This window comes from Rhinichthys klamathensis, unplaced genomic scaffold, assembly GCF_029890125.1.
Source record: "Rhinichthys klamathensis goyatoka isolate OS25496 unplaced genomic scaffold, OSU_Roscu_1.1 h1tg000020l_1, whole genome shotgun sequence".
NCBI lineage: Eukaryota > Metazoa > Chordata > Actinopteri > Cypriniformes > Leuciscidae > Rhinichthys > Rhinichthys klamathensis.
Window position 1 is genome coordinate 799,509 of NW_026606571.1, and position 27,457 is coordinate 826,965.

The 27,457-nt window shown below is 38.1% G+C and overlaps 3 protein-coding genes across 6 annotated transcripts; 1 reads left to right on the forward strand and 2 right to left on the reverse strand.

Annotated features, from left to right (window-relative positions):
* Positions 1-2,201: 2,201 nt before the first annotated feature.
* Positions 2,202-8,081, reverse strand: arf3a (ADP-ribosylation factor 3a). Of its 3 annotated transcripts, none has more exons than XM_056238840.1 (5): positions 7,997-8,081; positions 6,296-6,462; positions 6,003-6,113; positions 4,413-4,537; positions 2,202-2,420 (listed from the first exon to the last, which is right to left on the reverse strand). In XM_056238840.1, exons 2-5 carry the CDS (start codon positions 6,441-6,443, stop codon positions 2,259-2,261), a joined length of 546 nt encoding a protein of 181 aa, XP_056094815.1. In that variant the 5' UTR covers positions 6,444-6,462; positions 7,997-8,081; the 3' UTR covers positions 2,202-2,258. The 3 variants fall into 3 exon arrangements, with proteins under 3 accessions (XP_056094815.1, XP_056094822.1, XP_056094833.1); XM_056238847.1 differs by having other exon boundaries at positions 6,296-6,457; positions 7,997-8,047; XM_056238858.1 differs by lacking the exon at positions 7,997-8,081 and adding an exon at positions 7,914-7,930.
* Positions 8,082-10,364: 2,283 nt separating this feature from the next.
* On the reverse strand, positions 10,365-24,923 carry wnt10b (wingless-type MMTV integration site family, member 10b). Of its 2 annotated transcripts, none has more exons than XM_056238879.1 (4): positions 24,846-24,923; positions 15,109-15,371; positions 13,388-13,833; positions 10,365-12,608 (listed from the first exon to the last, which is right to left on the reverse strand). In XM_056238879.1, the coding sequence occupies exons 1-4, from the start codon at positions 24,875-24,877 to the stop codon at positions 12,117-12,119; spliced, it is 1,233 nt and encodes a 410-aa protein (XP_056094854.1). In that variant the 5' UTR covers positions 24,878-24,923; the 3' UTR covers positions 10,365-12,116. The 2 variants fall into 2 exon arrangements, with proteins under 2 accessions (XP_056094854.1, XP_056094846.1); XM_056238871.1 differs by lacking the exon at positions 24,846-24,923 and adding an exon at positions 16,745-16,966.
* Positions 20,267-27,301, forward strand: wnt1 (wingless-type MMTV integration site family, member 1). The gene is made up of 5 exons (XM_056238889.1): positions 20,267-21,042; positions 21,659-21,764; positions 24,373-24,626; positions 24,793-25,058; positions 25,279-27,301. The coding sequence occupies exons 1-5, from the start codon at positions 21,033-21,035 to the stop codon at positions 25,768-25,770; spliced, it is 1,128 nt and encodes a 375-aa protein (XP_056094864.1). The 5' UTR covers positions 20,267-21,032; the 3' UTR covers positions 25,771-27,301.
* The last annotated feature ends 156 nt before the right edge of the window (positions 27,302-27,457 follow it).

The following is a 27,457-nucleotide window of genomic DNA, read 5'->3' on the forward strand; positions in this document are numbered from 1 at the left end:
ATCCAAACTGATCACAATTGTTGTAACACATGTAGTCATTCTTTCAAAACTTCTTTTCAAAAATACATTTACATTACCTAACTTACGTAACTGAATCCATATTGTTTGTAATAGTATCTATCTAGTGTGTTATCAAAAGGTGTATGACACAGCCATGAGGTTTTGTGCTAGAACAGAGTTTGCTGCCGCCAATACAGTAAATGCTCTCACTGTATCATTTGACTGAATCTGTAGTTGACCTTTTCAGAGGAAGGGTGAGTTATACAGTAATGTGGCAGTCTTTACCATGGCAATCTGTTTACAGTGTCACATGGCATACTGTAATGTAAAATGCTGTATTTGATGCCATTTGTCTCCCTTCTTCTGATGTATCTCTGATCAATCTAATGCTATACAGTCCACAAATTGCAAATCTCTCTCTCTCTCTCTCTCTCTCATGCGCACGCACGCACACACACACACACGCACATACACACTCGTTGTGTTTTCATGTTTTATGGGGACTTTCCATAGACATAATGATTTTTATACTGTACAAACTATAGGTGTACCAAATGATACATTAACCATTAAGTTAATTTAGATAATATAATAGTAATAGACGAATTTATAAAACTGAACGAGAAGAGATGCAAATCAACAGTTTGATAGAAAGAGCTTTATGAATGAAAAGGATACTTTGTGATTCTGCGATACTTTGTGATACAATTATACAATTGAAATTATGCTGAAATGTTTGGAAAAAAAAACTTTTGATGATCTGTTGTGATATTAGTACCAAGAGCTTTGGACCGATTGCTTGTGAATATTGTGCCAAAGCAATAAAAAAAAAAACTTTTTAAAAATTTATTTTTATTTTATTTTATTTCAGCTTTATTGAAATTAATGATTTAAAAAAAAAAATAGTTTTAGTTAACAATAGTAACACTGGTTGAGGAGCTAGATGCATATATGGATAAATATAAGTAACTGAAAATGATTTTGTGTGCAGATGCAAAATTAGGAAAACTATTTAAGTTGATTCAGAATTTGATTTGAATGCTTGCAGAATGGATGGACCGCATCTCAATGCAAGGAACATAAAAAAAAAATATACACACTGGACACATTTTACAAGAAATAATAGATATTCACATTAAATTATCTAAATGCATACTTTATTAAGCGTGCAATATATAAACACACTTAGTCATTCATGAGAGTACACACACAACCATATTAGAGTCTATTAGTACCCGTGACTATACTGTATAGTCACTTTGACACTCTTTTCAGCATTTGTGTGAAGTTACCAAAATGCTTTTAAATCAGCTACACCAGTCACATGGCTATAGAGATGTACCCTTGTTCTTCTCCTCAGATTTGCCTATGCAACACTAGCAAAAAGTCACTAACATAAATGCAACACAAGTGATGACACATTCAATGAGCATGTCTACACGTACACGGCACGACACAGACAAACATGTAATAGCAGCGGATATAGTCGGTGAAACGTGCATTTAGCAACACAGCAGAACAGAAAGAAACAGCTACACAAAAGAAATAGTTCTTGTACATGGAACAGTGCTATTAAATACGCATGCCGAAAGAAGAGATCCACAGTCGGCTCCTGCATTTACAAACCAAAGCTTGCTCAGCAACCTGTGCAGAGACCTGGTTATTGTGTGGACACGTTCTGTGTAACACTGACAGTCATGAAGTCTGGCTGATATGCTAATAACAAATCACAATGCATTTCTATTTCATTTTCAGTAGCAAAACAAGAACACTATAGCAAAAATCACAACATGTTTCTCAACTGTTTGCAGAGTATTATTTCAGTTGATTTTATTTAAATATTTCAGGAAACTGAATCAACAGGTTTCTCATCTATCAGTGCAGTTAATATAGTTTAAATGACCTGCATTTAAGCGATACCTCCATATTCCATAGAAGTATATAAGTAAAAGCTTTTCATTCACTCCCTGTCTTTTATACATGTACAGTGTACAGACACAAGAAACTGAGATGTTTAAATCACATAAGAATAGGAAAACATCTTCACTTGTAAAAATGAATATGAATCATGGGTGCTGGTGCTACCCCAATCATCTCACGGATTTGTCAGGTGGGGTTACACTGTCTAAGATGACCCGACTCCCGTTGGTCATAACTTGTAAACAGAATGAAAGAATCTTTGAAACCACTGGTGCTCCCTGATGAGCTGCCGCTCCGGTGACACCTTTCCCAACCGTTGCACTTGGATCCAGCCTGCCTCATTTCTTGTTCTTGAGCTGGTTGGCCAGCCAGTCCAGACCCTCATATAGGCCGTCTCCGCTGGTGGCACAAGTGGCCTGGATGTACCAGTTACGATGGCGCAGGGAGTGGAGACCCAGCTTATCTGTGATTTCTGCAGCATTCATTGCATTTGGCAAATCCTGTAGAGTGAGAAAGAAACATACACAACTACATATCTTACTATGGATACAGCCTACATAGATAGTTTAGTTGTGATTTAGTTGTGACATGTGGACTATAAGGAACAATATGGTGGATATTAAAGTAGAGATGAAATGGAGAAAGCGACTGATTTTTTCTTCCGCATTGTGACAAGTGTAATGGTCTGGAGTCTGGACTATCAGAAAAAGAAAAAATGTGAGGCGGAGACTTGGTTCTGTCCACCGGTCGTTGATTGGATTTCGGCCGTTGCGCTCAAAAATGATTGTGAGCTCGCAGTTGATAGTAAGAAATGGGCGGGGTTTAAGCGGACTAAATGTTTGGAGAAGTCCGGCATATGTCACCACAGAGAAGTCATTTTCATCGGAAGATGTCCAGTTATGACATTTTAATTAAACATGAAAATGAAAAATGAAACATATAAATGGATGGATGAATCATTCACAATAAAATCTAACATGCATTTACAAAATAGATAAGGTTCATTTCATACCGACTTCTATACTATATAAAATTCTATACTGGTTTGTCTAAATAATTTACTCATTTAAAATTAAAATATAAATTAAATTATAACGATTCACAAAGGAACTATAGGGATGCACTGCTATTAAAATTCTGGCCAACATAGTTGATAATTATTTTCATATCATGGTGGAAATAAAAAATTATATATTATTTTGTCGAAATAAATTATACATTTCAAATCATAAAACAAAAAAACAAAAAAATTAACTTTAAATTTGCATATAAAATACAAAAATATTAATTAAACACTAATTTTAGTTGTAAACACACTGATTTTAGGCATCACAACATTATAATGTGCAGTCTGAAAATGGATATTATTTTTTTAGTTCAGCTAAAGATTCCATTTAATAATTAAAAATTAGTGTTTTTAAATATTAGCATTATGTGAGCATTAGGTGATTAGGATTAAGCTAGTCCCAGACTAAACTGCGTGTTAACTGAAAGCAACTGGCACTGACATATCCTAAATAAAATATGTCAGTGCCATTGTTTTGTCTCAAGATGCACACCAGTCAGGTTTTTTTCTAAGGCACATTAATAAAAGCTACTTAAATGTTCTAATTTAACTAAGGCCTAATCCTATTGCATAAGGCTTGTCTGTGAAACCAGGCCTAAGTGTAACAATAGAGGAAATGAGGATGGATATATATTTTGTACCGATATATTGTGAAGGAAAAGGAACCTTCATAACAGCTCTCAAATAATGTAATATCAGTATTCCTACCTCAGACAGTCTGACTATCTCTCTTAGTTATAACAAGTAAGCATATAGGAAAACAGCTTTAAGTTCCTCAGTATCCATATCTAAGAGGATATATCCCATAGGTCCTCAACTCATTTTCCTGGATGTGTCTAATTCCTGCACACACCGAAAAGCCTACATTTCTCTAGAGATCTTTTACAGAGTCAGTGTTGGGGAGCATCATGTCCTACTGCATCACACTATGATACACCAGCTGCACATCATCAGATCAAAGAGACCTTCAAAACTGCTCAACACATCAGCGGCAGACCTCAACAACCACTACCGGCAATGAGCTCTGCAAATCATCAGAGAGCTCATCCAGCCCAAAAATAGTCTGTTTTCACCTCTGCCATCTGGAAGATGGAGGCAAACACACACAGGCACGCTGAGGAACTAGACCAAGGAACATTTTCTCATCTTACAAATGTTGATCACTGCTCAGCATCATATGACGTTTTCTACAATAATATAATAATGTAACGACCAGTCCACTAACCACACATACTGTACTGTAACAGCAGGGACATCACCAAAAATAATTCAATGGGTTTCCACGGTCAACAACATAGGTTATAGAAACTGATGCACATACTAGGGCTGCTTTGAAAGTTATATTGGTAGATGGCAAACACAATGCTAACATCAATAAATTGTCTCTGATTTGAAGAACACAGCAGAAGCACAAGGAAGCTCTTGCCTGCTTGTTGGCAAAGATGAGGAGTACAGCGTCTCTCAGTTCATCCTCAGCCAGCATCCTCATCAGCTCTTCTCTGGCTTCATTCACTCGCTCACGGTCATTGCTATCCACCACGAAGATCAGACCTTCAAAATACATGGGAAATTATGGAGAGGCAGTAATTAATAACAGGGCAGGGGACAATGAAGACCCTTGTGGACCCTAATATGATCTTTATACTAATATAAATGCAAAATCTATATTTAAAAGGTATTTCCTTCCTCTATTGATGTACCGTATGTACAATTTTTACAAATCAACTGAATACTTTTATTCAGCAGGGATCCATTAAATTGATCAAAAGTGACAGTTAAAGGAATAGTTCACCCAAAAATGAAAATTCTCACCCTCACGCCATCCTAGGTGTATATGACTTTTTACTTTCAGCCGAACAAAATCGGAGTTATATATCCTGGCTCTTCCCAGCTTTGTAATGGCATTGAATAGTGCCCGAATTTTTGAAGCTCCAAAAAGCATATCCATCCATAACAAAACTCCAGTGGGTTAATACATGCCTTCTGGAGTGAAGTGATGGGTTTTTGTAAGAACACATTAAAAAAACCATCCATATTTAAAACTTTATAAACTATAATCACTGGCTTCTGTCAATGGCCGTACGTCCGATCATGAGAGAGTTGAGTTCTTGCGGAAGGGTGACCTCTGACCCAACGTATGACGTAACTCCTCTTCTTCTTCTTCTTCTTCTTGCTATACGTAGCTCCTCTTCTCTTATATCAAAATCCTAAAACATTTTTCTTTAAAACTTCTTGTTTTAGACTCCTAATTCATGACCGACGTTTTGTTTAGCTCTATTCTCTGTGATTCCGCATTTGTCAATTCTCACCTTACGCTATGTCTACGTCAGTCACCCTTCCGCCGGAACTCAACTCTCTCATGATCGCACGTACGACAGTTGCCGGAAGCCAGTGAGTATAGTTTATAAAGTTTTAAATATGGATATTTTTCTGATAACTTACTTGTGATTTATTTGAGATATGTGGACTATAAGGAACAATACTCAACTGTCACTGAACAACAAATTGCACAACCTGAGGGAACCTGGGGATGCACTGCTATTGAGATTTGATACAGCCAATAATTATTTTCACGTTATGGTGGATATTTAAGTAGAGATGAAATGGAGGTAGCGACTGTTTATAATGTTACAAATTATTTCTATTTCTAATAAATGTTGTTCTTTAGAAAGTTCTATTCATCAAAGAATCATGATTTTTTTTTTATCACAGTTCCAACAGAAATATTAAGCAGTATATTAATTGTTTTCAACATTGATAATAATAAGAAATGTTTCTTGAGCAAATCAGAGTATTAGAATGATATGATGATGTATCATTTCACTGTATATTTGATCAAATAAATGCAGCCTGGTGAGTATTAAAAAACATACTGTCTTACTGACCGTATACTTTTTAGGCTTTAGTTTATGGCACATCCATGATTCATGATTTGGAAAGTGTATTGGCTGTTTATTTAAAATCATTTGTGTGTTTAGTGTGTGTGAGTGTGTGTGTGTACGAGTCCTCTTCTCACCTTGTGTGTTCTGGAAGTAGTGACGCCACAGAGGTCGGATTTTGTCCTGGCCACCAACATCCCACACTGTAAAACTGATATTTTTGTACTCGACAGTCTCTACGTTAAAACCTAGTAACAAAGCAGCACAATGGGATACAAATTACAAGCTGGCAAGATTCGTAAAACATGACTTCCTTCTTTACGAGTAGAGTAGACATTGTCTATAACTTCACAGACTTTGTCTCTGTGTAAGAGGGAAATAATACAATGATTAAGCGATTAAACATTTTAAGTCTGAAAATGTGCTTCACCAATAGTAGGAATGGTAGTCACTATCTCTCCCAGCTTCAGTTTGTACAGGATTGTGGTCTTCCCAGCTGCATCCAGCCCAACCATCAAAATCCGCATCTCCTTTTTCCCAATGAGGCTCTTCAAAAGGTTGCCAAAAATGTTTCCCATCGTAGCTGGATAGCCTTTACTTATATAAAAAGACAAAATCTTGGGTCAGTTTTCTTAAATGACAACTGTCTTACCTCCAGTTAAAGGCATAGGCGCTTTCAAAAAGAGCCTATATGCTCTTACTGGGAGGGAGGGATTGGTAGGTGGGGAGTTGATTTTATTCGTGTTTTCATGTTCTCATTCTGGCTTGTTTATTGTCAGGAAAAAAGAAAGAAAAAAAAGAGCACTTACTCCTACACTGTATCCTCTTAACTTGATCTAATTCACATAGTAACATTTGTACACGTTGCTGACCCTTACAAATATCACAATGTTCCTCTTATAGACTCTTCTAGAAACCCCTCTGCAATTTATGATCTTTAACTATGGCAGGGCAAAATCATATAACATATTTTTTTTTCACAGAGAGCACCACAGAAAATTTCTACAATTTTCATTTTGACATGTTTTAGAGTGAATCCTTTAGCGTAGCAATACAGATGAAAATATGGCATGACGTGAAGGCCAAGTATGGTAACCCATGCTCGGAATTTGCACACTTTACTAATAAAGCTTCATTTGTATTTGGAAAAATATAGCTGTTATAGAGCCTGCAACAAAATGCAATCCTTAAAAAAAAAACAGAACCAGAGCACATGACCATATCAGTGATGTCATGTTAATGTAAGATCATCTTGAACTAGCCTTACAGTGAGAGCACTAATCTGCAAATTCAGATGACTCATAACTGTCATCATGCACTGATTAAATAAATGTGTATTGAACACTGAGTCAAGGACAATATATCTACAGAAAAAACTCAGTCAGTAAAATAAAATACAAGACTATGTCCCTAGTAGCCGACAGTCCGGCATCATCGGTTTTTAAAATATCCAATTTGAAACACTTATATTAGAACAACTAACCTAGTATTATTTTATTTCAGGTGCTGCTTGACAGATTGAAATGCACCATGGACCAATTCATTAATGTGTTTGTAAGGAAGAGAGGTTTCTCACATCCTCCATAAAATGGTGATGACATCCACATCAGTATTTAAATGCCAGAAAATCTGAGACTGTTGATTTGTATCACAACTTAAATCCAACAGAACTACTGAATCCCAGATCAGTTCACATTCAGGTTTCAGAATCAGATATGGTTTTAACATAATGGACACAAATGGAAACAATTATTTAAAATCAGAAAAACCTTGATATGAGAATTGATTTCTAACGTCAGCCTACACATATGTGGGCTGCTGATGAATCGGCTACGCAAAAGATGCTCAAATTCCATTATATCATTTACAAAACAGAAATGCCTTCTTATGGTAAACCGGCGCATGTCACATTTAGGCAGTGGTACTGTTAACATCTTTTCTTTTTGTCACGACGTAGAAATACAATAGCAGCAAAAGCCGGCCTGCGTATTGACAAATCATAAATTACACAGGTAGCCTATTTAATGTAGATTAAATGTAAAATATACCATTTCGCCAGCAATGTATACCGTAATTTAGACGAAATTATAGCCTATTTTTTCACGTTTTCCAGCATCCTTAGGCTACTCACCTCGGAGACCGACACCGGATAATTTCACGCAAGTCACTCCAGTCTCGCGATATCAGCGGAATGAGCAAGAGTGTGTTAGATGATATCTCGCGATATCATTGAGGCGCATCCTGGTATCCTGGTATGTGCATTCAAAATGTCAATGAATGAAACTCATGCAAGCGGTGTTGTATATGAACGAACGAGGATGTAAGATATCTACAAATGAACAGAGGAAAATTATAATAAGTAGCCTATAGAAAATTACCCAAACTTTTTTTTTTTTTTTTTACATAATTTGTTTATATAGCCAACAATGCTTGTGACAAAATACAAGCATTTCATTAAAATGTGATTATAAAACTCACCAGAGTTCACTAACATGTTCAGTGCGACATGTGTTTTCTTAAACTGAAAAATTACATTTTAAAGAAGATCATGGACCTGCAGGATGAAAGCAGATTTGAATTATTTATATTTTTTTACACATATTTATATAAGCTGCCGGTTAAGAGGATATGGTTGTGAAACTTTATAAATAAAAAGAGGTGTAAGTATTTTTTGTTAAATCAGTAAATACTACTATTGTTCCTATGGAAGATGCTTTTTTTTGTTTTTTTGTTAAGTTTAATAATCTCAAGCGTTGAGTTGGTTTAAGGACAGGTGGTTTTAGTAAATTAATGTAATGTCATAAGTTTGATACAAAAAAACCTATAATAAATCAAATTAAATTGTGCATGTGAGTAAAGAACATTCTGATGATCTCTAAATCATTTTAAAGTGGAAATGTTGTTTATCTGGTTAAGTTGGCAGGTAAAGTTGTTTTGTGTCTCAAAAAACAACAACTGTGAACTAGTACATTTTGATAATGTTTCCTCCAGAAATGTGTATTATGTGATAATTTACAACTGAAGGATCTGTTGCTGCAAATGTTTGGAAGCACATTTCCATATTGTGATTAATTATTCAGCTATGACTGAACCTAATGAATAAGTAACCTACTAGATGCTGCCAAATTACAGAACTTGGCAGCAACTGATTTCCTCAGGCTGCCAACTCAGTAGTTACTTACTTAGAGGTTGCATGCCAGATTATCAGTAGTGAAGCAAAATATCACTCTTTATAGTAAAGATCATAATACTACAAGAAATACACACAGCTTCATGACATGCAAAAATCTTAATGGGTCTAATTATTACAGGACCTGTCACTGCGTTGTGCTTCTTGTACATCAATACATTTGTTCAAAATGCCTGCTCGTATATATTTTTTAACAGTAATTGTGCATACAGTGCCTGCCCAGACCTAGTCCAGATGAAAAGGAAACTTGGTCCACCGTGTGTCAGTGGGTTTATGATCGATGTGTTTATCAATTCAGTGGTTAGGGAAAAGAGAGAGGGAGTGGAGCAGATGCTTGCAGCTGCACACCAGATTATAGGGTGGAGTGCTGTATGGGGGGGAGTGCTGTGTTTGTGTGCACTGGGAGTTTTGGGGGTTATGGGGTGGGCAGAAGAGGCTACAGTGGGTAGGGGTGGGAGCAGGAAAGCTGGGCTGGGGGAAGGGGGAGTTATAATTTAAAGGAGCCTCTCCTCTGAAGTGTTTGCCAAAGTGCACCCCAGCAAACACAATCATAAGTCGGGTTGGTTAGGCTTGCAGAACTAATGAGGGCTTGCACATTTAGGCAAAGGCTTTGATGTTCTGGGTAACTGGCTCCTTGTTTTTTCTTTCCCTTTCTCTTTTTCTCTCTATCCCACATCAAAAATGGAAGGGGTAGCTGGACAAGGAGCCCAGAAGCAGATGTTTCCAGCTGTTTTCCCTTTTCCTTCTCTTTTGATGTACCCAAGTATATATTCACATATTTCCATTTCCGCTTCTACCAATATTGTTTTATTTCAATTGCATCTATCTATCTATCTATCTATCTATCTATCTATCTATCTATCTATCTATCTATCTATCTATCTATCTATCTATCTATCTATCTATCTATCTATCTATCTATCTATCTATCTATCTATCTATCTATCTATCTATCTATCTATCTATCTATCGATCTATCTATCTATCTATCTATCTATCTATCTATCTATCTATCTATCTATCTATCTATCTATCTATCTATACATATGGTAACTAACTGAAATATTTAATATGACCCAACATTATAGTTCAATGCCCTTTTGTCTTAACTGTGGCAGTCTGGTTGTCATTATTCTTGATGCTGTCAGTATGTTGCTTTATATGTGTTATTGGCTGCACTGCATTATAGGGGGAGGTGTTTGGGGTGTCTATGGCCGTCCAATTTCTCTGTCTCACACATGGGAGAAACAACGACAGGAAATTCCCTCTTGCAGCAGCTCCAGGGTGAAATGATAAAGGAATAAAGAAATACAAACCAGATATCTAGTGCTTTATCATTCCACACCACTCTTTCTCCAGTTCTCTTTCACTCCCATCGTTTATTGCCAGAGGAAATACCGCAAGAAGCGAGTTCGATAAAGCCAGCAGACCGTAGGTGGTCACTTCACTCAATCGCCAGTCGCCACAGCGCATCCTCATTAGAGAGTCTTGTGAGGAATCATACAGAAAAACTCTTTTATTCCTAAGATGTTTGTGATTGTTGTGCAATCACAGAACTCAGACAGAGTGTAGACATCAGAAGTGGGCCTGTGTTTAGTTAGAAAATCACAGTGGTCCAGTCTCTGACGGCTGCAGATGCAGATTCACAGACAAGGACAAACAGTACTCAGCAGCACATGGCACAACTTTGGACAGCTGATCCCTGTAAGACAGGTTCATGCCTTAATCTGCTTAGAACTCTTATGAAAGCCTATCCCTGTTGTCCATTATGAGAGGTCAGATTCAGTAAAAAAAAATCTCCAGAAGAGAATAATTATATCTAAAACGGAGATAAATGACCCCTCTTCTGGTCTTTCATGGTTCTAAAACCAGTGTGATTATACACACACAATAAACCAAGAAAGGTTTCTTAACATTAAAATTGAGGCTTTCTAAACATATTACAACAATAAATTCTCTACACTCCTTAAAAATGCAAAAGGCGGCAATATATGAAAGTTAATTTTTCCATAATTAATTTGATTTCCTAAGCATCCCTTAATCAAATTGAAAGTTTTAAGACTGTATACATCAATTTCACTGTAATAAGATTGTAATGGCAACTGTTTAAATACAGCTTAACACAGGACTTTAGAGTATGGACTTCCATTCTTGCATCAAAGGCATCTGGCATCCAATATTGTTCAGCAGTATGAGATGAGATGTGACTGTTTTTAATCAGCTGCAAAAAAATCCACGGGAGGCACAAGTGTTCTCCAGTCGTTCCTTCACTCTATCCATCTCCGTTTTCTGATTGGTATGTCTCTATAAAGGTTAGGATGGGGTTACACAGCATATCAACTTCACAATTGTCCTGGTTTTCATAAAAACCAACCAAACTCAGACCCCTACGCAAAGGCACATTCTCTGTCGATGGCCAAGATTTGCTCCAGACTTGGGAAAGTTTCTCTATAACATCTTATGAAATGGCACTGAAATGTTCCATTGAATTACCATAGCCATTGATTCTTCATGATTAACGTGGGCAAAGATCATAATGCTGCGAGATACAGTGTTTTGAAACCTCAACCCAACTCAGATGTTTTTTCACCATCGTAAATGATTACAACATAAACTTCTCAAACATTTTGCCAAAGTAAGGAATATACATTAAGTGCACTTTTGAAAAAAAAAAGAAAAAAAAAAAGGTAGATCGCAGCAGTGCCTATATTTGCTGGAATAATTTGTTCCTGCTGTTGTGCCTTGTTATTTGGAGGAGTGCAGATGGCGTTTGGGCCTTTTGCATGGATCTGGAGGCTGAAGATTCCAAGTGAGGAAAAAAAGACAAATGACATGAGTCACCTCCTCCTCAATCTCTGACTTGGCATTTTGAGAATAACAACAGCAACACAACGCAAATGGATCCCAGATGATGGAGGTTAAAAGAAGGAGAGAAATGGATAAACAGACACACCGTGGGAGAGCAAAACACACAGGCAGTCACATTCGGTATGGCAGGGTACAGGTTGTTGCCTCCCGGTCCAAAAACAAGGAAATGGAGATATGGACCAAGGTGGGTCATTCACTTGCACACATTAACCCACTCCGAAACTCTGCACTCCTCACAGAGCACGTAGCAGCACCAGTGGAAGCGGCAGTGACACCGTTCACTGCGTGCCTGTTTGAGGATGTTGTGTCCGCGGCCGCAGCACAGCGACCCGCAGCCGTCCATGCTGGGGCTGCTCTTGTTGCAGATGCGACCCTGCGTGCCCAGCGAATCCACCTCGGGCTCGTGGTCGCAGAAGTCAGGGGACTTCTCGAAGAACACTAACTCACGCGAGATGCTGCGTCGCCGGCCTCTGAGCTGATCTGAGCCGGTGCTCACACCAGTTCGAGAGTTGAATACCCCGTTGTTCTTGTTCTGAGAGTTTATGAAGATGGCGGTCATAAATTTCTCCCGTAGCAGTGACCCCACCAGCCGGAATTCAGGAGAAACATACCAGCAGGTCTTGAACTGGCAGCTGCCGGATGTGCCATGGCACTTGCACTTTCTTCTCATGTTGTCAGTAACTACCTGTTAAGGTCAAAGACATAATAAAAATAATATAGTATATGTGTATTTTAAAGTTAGTAATCAAATGCTTAACACCGTGTCCTAACCAGGAATGAGTGATCCAACAAGCAATTTGACAAGCACTAGTGATAGTGTCTACAATAAGAAAAAAGGTTTGAGACAGTAGTTTAAAACAAGATCTATCTATTAAAAATTTAGTGACACATGCACCAAGTTCTTAAAAATGTACCCACGTTGGTTTTTATATTTTTATTGAAAAATGTAATTACTCTAAAAGTCTAGCGCAACCATACAAATATTTTTTTCTTACATCTTGAATACATGTGCATACAGTTTAATCGTTATTTTAAAAAATGTTTTATATATATTTTTAATATCATTTATTAAAAATTTTTTTTTACAAATATTATCAAATGATTCATTTATAAATATAATTATGTTTTTGGGGAACATTTTTACTTCATGTCCCTCCAAAAAAGTTACATTTAAGTTCAAAAATTAAAAACATTAAGAATTGAATTAGAAATATGCATGTATTAGGTGTATTCAATGCACTGGATGTATAAATTGCATTTGCATGTGTTTTTGGATAAATGAATAGATTAAAAAACAGTGTCATTGACCCACAATCCCAACCCAAAACTCCAATATACATGGGGAAAAAAATGAATTTATTATTTCACGCCCATTTAGGACACAGTTGTCATTGTTTGAAAGACCATATATTGCAATACAGATTATTAGAAATGATTATTAGATTTGAACATATAAAACCACACCTGTCTGCCCACTCTATTATTATGAATCCGCATACGAGCGTGTATATCACGAGGAGATCCTCTGGAATCCAACCAATCCCTAGAGAACCGTACGCCAACACGAACATCGTGACTACAGCCTCCCCACTCCCAGCTATCCTGTAACGTTGTGACCTCATCTGGTAAGGGTTTGAGGAGACTGACGGGGTGGGACGAGCGCAGATTGGCCGGCAGACCGTCGTGGAGTGAACCGAACTCAGGTGTGTTCTCTCCTGCACCTGCTATGGACACTCCACTCCTCTGAAAAGTCTGAAGTTGGAGCTGGGTTAACTTGAGACGGATTTTGTCATCGTCCAGGTGACGTTCGCAACCACACCCGCGCAACTTACCGAGGCTGCAGGCCGAAGCCACCGAGTGCATGACACCTGCAGCCAGCAGCGACAGCGAGAAGGCGCTCTCTCGGAAACCTGGGATGAAAGAGAGCACTTTTAAGGGCCGTTCACACCAAGGACAATAAGACAACGATAAGACAACTATTTTAGCGTACACATTAATGGACGAAAACATGCTGTTTATAGACCTTAGTCAGGGTAGCACCATATTCATTTTTGGCAGGAAATAAAATGAGGCTGTGAGGGATAGAATTACAGTGCGTTCAATGGACTACTGTTGTTTAACAACATATCGATTGAAACATCTTTAAAAAAAAACACACATAAAAGAGTTTTACAAGTTGTGATGAATTGTGAAAATTACGTGATCTAGGACCTGTACACTGTGTGTGCCACTGTAAAGACTAAGGCTGCATCCGAAATCGCATACTTCCCTACTATATAGTAGGCGAAAAACAGTATGTGATAAAATAAGTATGTCTGAATTTACAGTACTCATAAAAGAGGAGGCAAAAATTACCCGGATGACCTACTACTTCCGGGGAGATTCTGAAGCGAGCATTCGATGGACACTTTACTCTCCCATGAGGCCACGGGAGAGGATTTATGAATGGCAGTGAAGTGATGAATGGCGTGATAATGACACCATGGTGAATGTAGTATGTGCAGATTATATTCATACTACACACACGTATACTACATAGAACATACTTTTTTAGCAGCCGTGAAGTAATTACTTATTCAAAATAAGTACCTACTCAAGAGAGTATGCGATTTCGGATGCAGCCAATGTCTATACCTCACAGCCTCATTTTCATCCTCATTAAATTCAATATGGCGTCTAACCTGACTAAGCTGTGCTGCAGTTTTGTCGTCTGCTTCTTCAAATGTTTAAGAATTTTAAAGTTGGATGGATTCTGATTGGCTGTTTTTTTTTTTATTGCTCATCATTCTGAAAAGCGATTCCAATGATATCGTTCCACTGTGCCCTTATAGTTGTGGTGTGCCCACTATTAAATTTAGAACGATTTTTAAAACTTTATCTTTATAGTTATGGTCCATAGTGTGAATGGGCCTTTACACAGCAAATAAAGCTGCCAAGAGAGTAAACAGAGCCTTCAGAAAGAGAAGTGCGCACGAGCCAGCTGGTGATATAATTATCTATAATAATCTTTATCTAAAATCTCATAAAATATGTTTTCCATGGCGCAAATGCGTTAAACAATGACTCAACGCTGATATTTGCCTCTCTGGCATTTGTAGCATTTCAATGCCCGGATTATGACTGTATTGGCTCTCTCTACAACTTCAACTTCAGCACTTCCCATGCCCCTTTTGCCATCCACTCACCCCTGTTGAGAATGGCACTCTGATGGGGCAACTTGCCATGGTTCTCCAAGGAGGAGCAGTTCCAGCGCTGGTCACTGAGCTGGTGCTGGCATTCGTGAATAGCAACCTGAATGCCCTGCAGAGCAGAGGCTGTGACATCAGGGCTGCGCACACACAGACGCATCTGTTTTTTGGTCAGGCCAGCCAGTCGTAAACACACTGCGTTGGGGGTAAGCACTGGCTCTCCTGCCACCTTCAGGCCAAGGATGTCATTGCCCAGTACCCTGAGAAAGGAGAAAATTAATTTTATAGCAGTGATATCATTATGAAGTAACACCGCATGCAGTAAATATTGCAGAAAGCTGGTGTTACTTAGCATCACATGTGGTCTTTTTTAAATGACTCACATATGTGAAGAAATTATGACAATGAATTCAGTCATTAGCGAGACGCAGGAAAATATTGTAAAAGGAATGGATGTTTTTATGGTGCCATATTCATTTCAAATAATATGATCAATACATGCTTACTGGAACATTTTAAATATGGGAAAGAAAAAAGTGACAAATTCTAGAGATTCAGCAGTTGGAAACACTTGTGTGCTCAAGTGCCCTGACACTCAAACAAGGCTGTGACCTTGCAAGAGGCATACATAAAACATCTATGAATATTCAAACGCCCTGGTTTCTATCAGTGTCTTGGCATGCCTGAGGATAATCTGATGAGAAAATGACTATATGGAAAAGATTTGTGGGAAGTATTATATCCAAATCATAGCACACTGATGTTAATAAATACATTATGCCCACTGACAGTTTTGAGAAAAGTGAGAGAGCTTACATAAGTTTCACAGTTACAGTAAAATTAAAACTCTTTCTGGTAACAATTACCAGAATTGTGTCTATTCAATTAGTAGGAAAACCAAAATGAATTGTTACTATTAAAAAAAGTGAAACAGGTACCAGCAACAGTTGGAATACATGCTAGTTAGTATATGAACTACAGATTCCCATTTATTCAATGCCAAGCAAGCATGTGCAATCTGTTACCAGTTAACAATGGAGGAGTCACTTGTCTAGTAGTAGCAAAAGAGTAAGTACTATGTAAATAAATCAGTAGCCTTTTATTGACTTGAAAATGATATACTTGGAAAAAACAAATACTAAAATATTATTAAAAACAAATACTAGAAACATGAATATAGAAGTTACGGTTATACGTTTATTCGAAGGTGTCCTTGTTACAGTGTAATAATAAATTTAAGTACTAAGTAATATTAATTAACTACATGTACTTACTAGGGTTGGTAGTTGCATTTAATTATGCATAATTTATAGTAATTAAATACTTTAGAAACTACATGTAACGTGTAACAAGGACAGTCGACAGTGTAAAACAAAGTATTACCAAAGTTACATTAAAATAGATACTAGTTCGTTTTTAGATATAAGTAGTTTACTAAGGAGGTTACTAGTTTTAGATAGAGCCTCTGTACACGTTACCTGCAATATTTTAATAAATAATAATAGCTAATAGTCATGCAAATGACAATTTGAGGCTATTGTACATAATCATGTTTTTGAATCCCTGACTTTCCTAAACAAACAGATGATTTACTCCAGCAGATCCCATGAAAGGGATCTACCTTTCTACTTACGTGAACGCAGGTGACAGAAGCGCAGCAGTCACAATCAGGACTCGTCCCAAAACCTGTCTGTGAGGTAACTCCATTGCGCTGAAAGCTTTTCTCGACGGGACATTAAAACACCTGTGGGATCGCTTTATAGGCGAACTGGAAATGACTTCAATTGTTTGTGCGAGGAGCGGAGTTGAGCAAGCAGCATTTGATGAAGCTTGGGACTGGAGCGTGTGTGTCACTGAGGAGGAGGGGGCGCCGTCGGGGTGGGCAAACATCGCCTAAAGGCGCTTGCTTTAAACACGATTGAAAAGTAGCGAGGCCTGTCAAATTCTCCGTAGTCTATTACTGAAACTGCATGTGATGTGAGTGATCTCTACCAATATTATTCATCCTGAATGAGCATAAATCTGGCTATGAATAACTCAATTATTGGTTGTTTTCAGTAGCCTAGTCCAACACTGCCTCAAATAATGGAAGCAATATTGATAACATTGACTATATTTAAATCTGGTTTGGTATCAAGTGCATTGAACAACACGTGACTGACAACAGACATGTTCTCAATGGTAGCCTATCTATGACACATTTCACATATCACATTTTGACCATCCAATTTTTTTAGGCTGCCTATGTTTTTAATTGTTTTTATTTATTTCTACTTTTTACAGAACAAAAACATTAAATACATTATAATTGTGTTTAGCCTAGCTATGTGTGCCATTACATTTATGCAAAATTGTTTTACGATCTAAACGGCGGATTTATTGTCATCTTTTTGGGCAATAGGCTAGGCTTAACACGTTCCTTGTTGATCACTTGAAAATAAATGGCTGCTATGTAAAAATAAATGTATGCCAACAACATATAATATGCAATTTGCTTTACCTGTGAGTGATTACTGTTGTTTCCTGTTAAAGTGTTGTAATGGCATTCTCGGGTGCCGTTTTTGAAGAACCCCCAAATGATGCCTGCGTACCGATAACTGATTAAATTGAAAAGTATAATACAGGTAGCCTAAGCAAATAAATAAATAGTCAAACCAGCTATTTCAATTAAAAAATTTAAATAAAAATGTTAATTGCAGCTTTAAATTTGAAGTAGGCTAGGCTAACAATTCATTTGGTGTCAAATGACAATCTGCAATAAATTCATTTCCGTTTTTTTTGCACTTAAATAGGCCTACATTTGAGTTGAAACTATTCAAACTCATTAAATCGAGTACAATTACATTCATTGATGGTGTACACTGCCTCTAGTGTGTAACTTGATGCATCGCTGTTACACTTCTAGAACTTGTCGTCAAGTGTTACCATTTGCAGGCTGTTAATTTGTGTATCTTGTCCGCTGTCTATTTCTGTTTGTTTACAGTGTAGGTTAGGCCTATTATCTGACCTGCACTACTGCAGAACTTGTGAAAAGACATTTTGCTCCCCCGTAAACATGTATGTCAACTATAAGCTAAACTAAACTAAAAGTCATTCATATAGGCTACAATGAGCAGGGCAGCAGCAGGCAGGCGTGCGACTCTTCTCGAACAATGCGAGGTGCGTGTGCGCGTTCATGTGTCCGCCCATCCTCCCACTCCGAATCAGTTCAACAGTTCACCGTGCAGCCCTGTGACGTTTCACTTTAATTAGGCCCACATTCATCATTTTCCCCGACACTCTTAATGAGAAGGCTTTGCTGACTGTTTCAGCCGGAGATAGCCTAGAGCACTACTGGAAAATAGACTTATTTCGTTTGTTTGTCTACACGTCTGAGTTTGTGCGTATAATTAGTCCCATAACTGACCATGATGGAGAGGTTTTTGTCAAAACTCATTGAAAGGGATGCGCAATTACATAGTGGGCCAACAAATTATGCATAATGCACATAATAAGTTTGTTCAATATAGCCTACAAGCTGTCAGTGTTTTTATTTATTTATTCTAGTTGAGACATGAGATGATACAAGAAGACTTGAACACTGAATGTATGAATAAACCAGAATTTTTAAGGCATTAGCAGGTTACAAGATTAAGGGATTATCGTGTTGGTGGTCAGCTATGCACTATGCGCAGCAGGTGAAAAAAAAAAAAACTCTTTAACTGACCCTATAGGAGCATAGGACCGTCTTATCTTTATTAATATTACTATTAACAGTAGTAGAATTGGGATTAATGTCATGAAATTAAGTTAAATCCACCCTTAACCATACTTAACACAGAATCCTGACAACAGTTCTTGGTTTTGGGCTAATCACCTCCTATTCTGGAAGATCAATTCTTGTATTGGAGCTAATCACCTCTATTCCTCTTCTTAAGCTCTAGCAATGAAAAGTGCATTAGCATTTTGCCATGGCGTGTATATCTAAGTGGCTTAAAAAGTGATTTGAAGTTGATTTGTATATAAAAGGCGTCCCTTTAACCGGATTGCCGCTAATCTGCGCCGCATCGCATGAGTGTTTCAGGAAAACCTGTTTAAGATCCTTCAAGAGTATAAGAGCAGGCTAAGCCCAGAAAAGCAGCCCTCATTAAATACCACTAACAAAAGCGCACTTCCTTCAGTTAGCCATTTACTTCAATCCCTCAGAGAAAAAAGTGCGCACTCTTTCTCCCAGATTCTTTCATGGCGACATCAAACACCTTATATGGTTAAAACACGTTGATTTAATATTTGCCACTTGATCATAATTCTTTGTGCAGACGATAGCATAGGCTACCATACAAGTATGAAGTCAAAACTGACAGCAAAATACTATTTGATTCGTGCCTGTAGTGACCATATGCGATCAAGGGAGGTCTGCAGTCCAGATGGTGAACAGTTTTATCATGACTATTCTCCAGTGGTGTCACACTGTAAACTCAGATGTGTTGAGTTATCTATGTAACAACTTCTTTTTTTATTCGTTGTCGCAAACGACGAAGAATGGCTTATTAGATGACTGGGAGTGTTGTAACACAAGTTGTAACACCATCAGTGTAACCAATTAGAAATGAGTTTGCATGGGGTTAAATTACTATTAGAAGTTGTAAGACTCTGGAAACAATTAAAGATTTATAGAATTAATTTTGAGATTTTATAAAATGTTTGCCATTTATTTACCTTTGAATTAAATCAAATGAAATGAGGATGGGCTGGTGATGGAATAATTATTTTGAACAAAAACATTTGATAACCATAATAAATAAATGTGCACAATTTAAAATGTCCACGTTTTTTATTACTGTTACAATCAATGTATCGTTACAACCCAACATCCCTCATTGAAGTTGACATTAATTTACACAGTTTAGTGATACATTGTAGACGTCTAACCCATTTAATTTGTTGCAGACAAATATAGCCTATAGGCATATGTAAATATATAACAATTTGAGACACAGCACAAAAAAGCAGTTGTTTGAAACAAAAGATTGTTACACTCTCCGGTCAATCCTCATTTAAAATGAGAAACTGAAGCAGCATTAGCACTGCCCCATGTCTTTAATATTCTCCTTTTCATTTAGCCCAGATTTTTTACCATAATCATAGCATGACGTTTCCACTTGATGTGCCATATTCAGGCTAAACGTGTACAAACGGGTGAGTGCAGAGCGCAAGCATGGACATCTATAAAAACACTTTTTACGCGCAAAGAGGGAGGAGACGCAGTTAAGGGTGTAATGCATGCATGCACTCCGGGTAAAAAAAAGCCAGTTTAGATGTTTTATATTCCCTTACAGTAACCGTGTCGAGACACCATCCACCACGCAGAAGGAACTGAAGACACAAATGGCGCGCGCGCACACACTCACTGCAATGAGAAGGAATAAATCTGCTCTGCATATATTGAAGACGCCTGAAGGAACTGTATTTTATATGATTTCGCTTGAATGTATCTGAGGAATCTCTGGACGAGGATTACAAAATGATATGTAATTTAAAGCGCCTATAACGGATCTTTTCTTCATCTCCTCTCCTTTATGTCGGGTTTTGCCTCCTGTATTCATTGTGCCCAATGAGAAGAATTAAGCTATCCGTCCATTCAGTTCCACTCAAAAGGAGGGAGGAAAAAAAAAACAGAGGGAGATGAGAGCAGCAAATCCTTTTTTTATTCATCTTGTAGCGTTCAATAAGTGAACAATGTGTCGCCTATCAGTCACCGAGGGGATCAGGTCTTCGGGACTGTCCCACGCGCTCAGTGCTGTGAGCAGAGCATCACTAACACACAGACTGTAAGAGCAGCAGCAGCAGCAGTTGCACTGGCATCCCATCCAGAACCCTTTCTGTGACTTCTACACTGATTTTATGAATAAACATTGACCCGCGCTGTCAGTCGCACTGGAATGTGGAGTGGTAAGTGGATGCGTAATGCAACCAAATTGCTTATTTATTTATTATTATTATTATTTAATTTTAGAATGTCAAAAATAAAGGTTTTTTTATAGCACCACAAATCATTTTGGACAGTATAGGGTTTCGTGTGTTGCTATGGTTCTTTGGAGACTAAAACGTTCTTGATGTTGGGTTCTTTAGATAAGCATATTAGTTCCTATTTTCTTTAAAACATCATATGGTGTTCAAAAGAACTATAAAAAAGTTATTTATGGCATTTGGACTATGTTCGCTCTAAACCTTTAAAGTTTTTTTTCTTTATAAGTGTATAGACTATTTTTAGTTGAGCCACATACAGAATCCTGACATTAGTATTTTGATATTCGTGTAAAACTTCAAACACATATGTAAACAAAAGCGTACTTCTAAAGGCTACTAAAATTCGCCGTGCGCTAAAAGGCTAAAATAAATATCATAATTCCATTGCACTACACTAATTATTTTGCTATTTTTATTAATTTCTCACAATTGTTATGCTCACCAGCTCCTCTAATATAGAAAGACATAACATAGACTGACATCGTTTATTATTGCAGGAATGTCATTTGAGGTTAATTGGTTAACTTTGCCCTTTCAGATATCATGCGGGTCCTCGCGTTGCTTCTCGCAGTCAAAGCGGCATGTGTCCTCCTGGTCTCCTCTCTCACTGGCACAGGGGCGGTCAACAACAGCGGCCGGTGGTGGTAAGATACAGCAGGCCTTTAATATTTATAGCTACTATGACATTTAGTGTCATGTGATATATAGTTGTATATCATGTACATCCTAGAATGTGAATAATTAGTGCTCTTTTTCTTTTGGCTGGTACACAATGTCTATGATAAATATCTAAGTCTCTTAGATGCTTAGTGCATGATACAGTAGTAGGCCCGTATTAAACAATCAAAGATATTAGACAAGCTAAATATTTATAATGTCATTCCGTTGTTTGAAGTGAAACACTGTGCATGCGAAGGGCATATGTGGAGCTTCATTGTTATTTTATTTTATATAGGCTATATAAAAAACAAACATGTTATTAATATTACAAGGATATTATATATTATTAATATATTATAAGTCAAACTAATTTCCCAAATAAATGAATGCATTCTCAGCCTGTTTGCTCAGAGCCACTGCTTGCGCGCGCGCGGGCGCGCGCTCTCTCCCTCACTCGGTTTCTCTCTGTCATTTTGACAGTGTGGCTTGAACACGGGACAAGATTTTTCAATCCAATGTGGGATAAATTAAATGTGGATTTATTTTATGGCTGGGAGCAGTTCCTTTCCAGGTCGTTTTCAGGGTCGAATTCGTGTAATGTGCTGAGCGTTCCGGAGTAGGTTAAAACTAGACACGACATATGAGCCAAAGCCTTAAAGCTCTACGTACATGGCATAATAGGGGTCAAAGGGGAATTAAAAATTAAAAATGATAAACGCTTATTGATACACTACAAAGGATGAAGTTCTTCTTTCTTCATCCTTCTTTTATCTATATAATTAAAAGTGTATATATTATTTTACATTATAATTAATTTGATTATATATATACAGCGGGGGAAATAAGTATTGAACACGTCACTATTTTTCTCAGTAAATATATTTCCAAAGGTGCTACTGACATGAAATTTTCACCAGATGTTGATAACAACACAATGAATCAGTACATACAAAGAAACCAAAACAAATAAGCTCAGAAATTAAGTTATGTGTAATAATGTGAAATGACACAGGGAAAAAGTATTGAACACATGAAGAAAGGGAGGTGCAAAAAGGCATGGAAAGCCAAGACAACAGCTTAAAACTATTAGTAATTAAAAAGCAATCCAACCCCCTGTCCGTGCACATTAATAACAGCTGGTTCAGTCCCAATGGATGGCCTACAAAAAGGTCTCATTGCCAAGGTGTCACACAAGACACATCTCATGATGGGTAAAAGCAAAGAGCTGTCTCAAGACCTTCGCAACCTAATTGTTCCAAAACATAATGATGGCATTGGTTATAGGCACCATTCTAAGCTTCTGAATGTTCCAGTGAGCGCTGTTGGGGCCATAATACGGAAGTGGAAAGACAATCATTTCACCATAAATTTGCCTCGACCACTGCTCCTCGCAAGATTTCTGATAGAGGAGTTAAAAGAATAATCAGAAGAGTTGTCCAAGAGCTAACACCAAGGTGTATGGCGTTTTTAGGGTAATGTGCAGTGCCATTTCTCCTCCAAACATGGTGTGTATTATGGCATCCAAACAATTCAATTTTGCTCTCATGTGACCACACTAAATTCTCCCAGTATTTCCCTGGCTTTTCCAAATGTTGTGCAGCAAACTTTAAACGAGCTTCAACATGCTTTTTTTCTTCAGTAATGGAGTCTTGCGTGGTGAGCGTGCATACGGGCCATGGTGGTGGAGTGCATTACTTACTGTTTTCTTTGAGAACACAGTACCTGCTATCTGCAGGTCTTTTTGAAGCTCTCCACAAGTGATCCTTAGCTCTTGGACAACTCTTCTGATTATTCTTTTAACTCCTCTATCAGAAATCTTGCGAGGAGCAGTGGTTGAGGCAAATTTATGGTGAAATGATTGTCTTTCCACTTCCGTATTATGGCGCCAACAGCGCTCACTGGAACATTCAGAAGCTTAGAATGGTGCCTATAACCAATGCCATCATTATGTGTTGGAACAATTAGGTTGCGAAGGTCTTGAGACAGCTCTTTGCTTTTACCCATCATGAGATGTGTCTTGTGTGACACCTTGGCAATGAGACCTTTTTGTAGGCCATCCGTTGGGACTGAACCAGCTGTTATTAATGTGCACGGACAGGGGGTTGGATTGCTTTTTAATTACTAATAGTTTTAAGCTGTTGTCTTGGCTTTCCATGCCTTTTTGCACCTCCCTTTCTTCATGTGTTCAATACTTTTTCCCTGTGTCATTTCACATTATTACACATAACTTAATTTCTGAGCTTATTTGTTTTGGTTTCTTTGTATGTACTGATTCATTGTGTTGTTATCAACATCTGGTGAAAATTTCATGTCAGTAGCACCTTTGGAAATATATTTACTGAGAAAAATAGTGACGTGTTCAATACTTATTTCCCCCGCTGTATATAGCCTAAATATATACGTACGTGTAGGCTTTATATATTTATCTCACAAACCAAAAGGGCAAACATACAGAATAAATGGGATTATTATAATAAAATGGTCTAAAGCCCCAAGACCTTAACTTACAAAGTTTTAGCATTTCAGTCCATTCAGATGAGAAATCGCCTTTTTCCAACTTACCAAAGTAAATTTTTCGTTTTTTTCCACCAGGGGTATTGTGAATGTGGCATCCTCAGGCAATCTCCTCACCAACTCTAAGAATGTACAGTTGGTGCTGGACCCAAGCTTGGCGTTGTTAAGTCGTCGTCAGAGAAAACTGATCCGGCAAAACCCTGGCATCTTGCACGCCATTGCAGCAGGCCTGCATACAGCCATCAAGGAATGCAAATGGCAGTTTCGTAACAGGCGCTGGAACTGTCCGACCACCCACAGCCCCAACGTCTTTGGCAAAATTGTCAACCGAGGTGAGCATGGCTTCTCAGAGTGGCAGTTTGAAAGCTTTAAACAATGTGCTGAACACTATTCATATCTCATACCGTGAAATAAGAGAATATATAATTACACATTAATATTATCTGGATGGAGACGCAGCTTGACAGAGATTGTAAGTTGTGCTTATTGTTTTGTTAGGTTGCCGTGAGACTGCATTTGTGTTTGCCATCACAAGTGCTGGTGTTACTCACGCTGTGGCTCGGTCCTGCTCTGAGGGGGCCATTGAGTCCTGCACCTGCGACTACCGGCGCCGGGGTCCTGGAGGGCCAGATTGGCACTGGGGAGGCTGCAGCGATAATGTGGAATTTGGCAGGATGTTCGGACGAGAGTTTGTGGATTCCAGTGAGAAGGGCAGAGATCTACGGTATTTGACCAACCTGCACAACAATGAAGCAGGAAGAATGGTAAGAGACCCCTTAAACACTCAACTCTCAGAGGCCATTTGTCTCATCAAATTACCAGTATGTCAGAAATAGATTTAATCATAAATGGATTTTCCCAAAGTACAGATGGAAAGCTACTAAAATAAGTTTTATCAGTTCAAAATGTATAAATTATTACAATATTTGCTGTTGTTGTTCTTGTATTCAACAGATTCATTCATTTTCTCTCCTCTCCCCACAGACAGTCGCATCAGAAATGCAACAAGAGTGCAAGTGCCATGGGATGTCTGGGTCCTGCACTGTGCGAACGTGCTGGATGAGACTGCCCAGCTTCCGCGTAGTGGGAGACTTTCTAAAGGACCGTTTCGATGGCGCATCCCGAGTCGTGTACGGCAACAAAGGCAGCAATCGTGCATCCCATCGAGCCGACCCCCGCCACCTGGAACCGGAGAATCCGGCACATAAGCTCCCTTCGACTCGGGATCTGGTCTACTTTGAAAAGTCGCCCAACTTCTGTTCCTACAATGGCAAAACAGGCACGCATGGCACATCGGGACGTACCTGCAACAGTTCCTCGCCGGCGCTGGATGGGTGCGAGCTGCTGTGTTGTGGAAGGGGATACAAGACTCGAATGGAGCAGGTCACAGAAAGATGCCACTGTACTTTCCACTGGTGTTGTCACGTGAGCTGCCTCAACTGCACCAGTACACAGACTGTCCATCAGTGTCTATGATGAACAAAAACAACAAACTGAGAAACTAGACACAAAGGGTCCCAAGCTGGGTAAAAAAAAAGGGGCCGTTAGGGTATCTGGAGGTTATATAGGAATGAATAAACATGTTAAGTTTAAATACTGGAGAAAAGAGACGGGATGGCAAGGTTAAAAGGGACTAAACACAATCTGTTGGTTGAATAGGCAAGTATATTCAATGTATTAACTACTGAGAACAGTTCAAAAGTTCATGAGCAGAACTCTTAGCTGATGGTAGGTCTTGAAAAACAATATTTTGGTGATGTTACTACAGCATAGGGCTTCGAACCGTAAGAAATGGGTCGAGAACCACTACACACTGCGCCACTATGAGCAGGAAAAAGCGTTCATGTAGGCGCCGTTTAAAATTTAGGGTGCTGAACCACCAGTCCTGAGGTTCTAGCTTGTCTTTTCCTCTCCTGATCTCCATCTCTGGTACTCTGGGGAACATAGAAGCTAGAAAGTAGTAACTGGACACAGTTTGACAGATGTTCCTGTGGTTAGCGAACCACAAGCATGCTCTCTCATAAACCAGTGCAAAATTCTAACAAGAGGGCGGTTCTTTAAAATATTTTAGCGTTTTGTTTTCTTTAGCTGCAGTCCTACTCGTCTCACATAAAACTGTGTGAAGTGCTTCTCAAGGGATGGGGCTTCCTTTTCCGATTACTATGTAGCGGAATCCCGAACTCGGCCCAACCTCTCGTGATTTCCCATTCGGACCTGCCATACTTCCCGTCATTGCTTTGAGTCTCCTGCCATTTTTTAATACCATTTATTATTATGTGGTATACCATGTTATTGTACTGATGGAAAAGTATTGGGAAGAGAAAAATTAAGATTGACCTGAGATTGACTCGTCGGTTCAGCTTTGACAGAAGCATGTTTACTATTACAGAAGAAGACTTCTGTCAGAAGTTGTCAAAGACACTATACATCGATTACGCACAAGTACATACTAGTTTTAAAAAGTGTGTAAAGATAATCCTGTAAATGCCCTACTACCTAGTTTACAGTGGACAAACAGTTCACATTTATGTTTTTGAAAGAGCCACAATTATGGAAACTGTATTTTGTATATCAGCTAACATAACCAAAATGTTGTAAATATTATAAATAGATATGATCTATATATTTATGCTGCAACTTGCAATGTGAGAAAATGACTTAATCTGAAAGTGGGGTGAATACACTATTATTATTTACAATTTTATGAGTAATTCCATCCAGTTGTGTGCTAACTTATACAAATGATCACAAATGGATGATCAAAACGAGGCCACATACATCTCAGAGACATGATTACTTTGTCAAATGCCTGATTTGCTTGTCTCTTGACACTTGTGTTTTACATGCACTGAACACCATCTTTTAATATTGTGAATGAAAAGTATTTATTATTGTATGATGGCTTTTTTGTTAGAAAAAAACGCTGATAAAATGAAATATTTTAGCTCAGTTTAGAAAAGTTGTTTTCATATAGAGTAATAGCACAATAAAGTTTATATTTTCATTATCTGTGTTTTCAGAGAACCCCTCATTTCCTAACACTGCTCGCAGTTTGAGCTGAATAGCAGGTTCGTCTTTCCATATGTTCCACAGAATATTCTCCTCAGCTTAGTTTATGATCCATCAATCATTTCTCAGAACCACAACCTGGTCTGACAGGGTA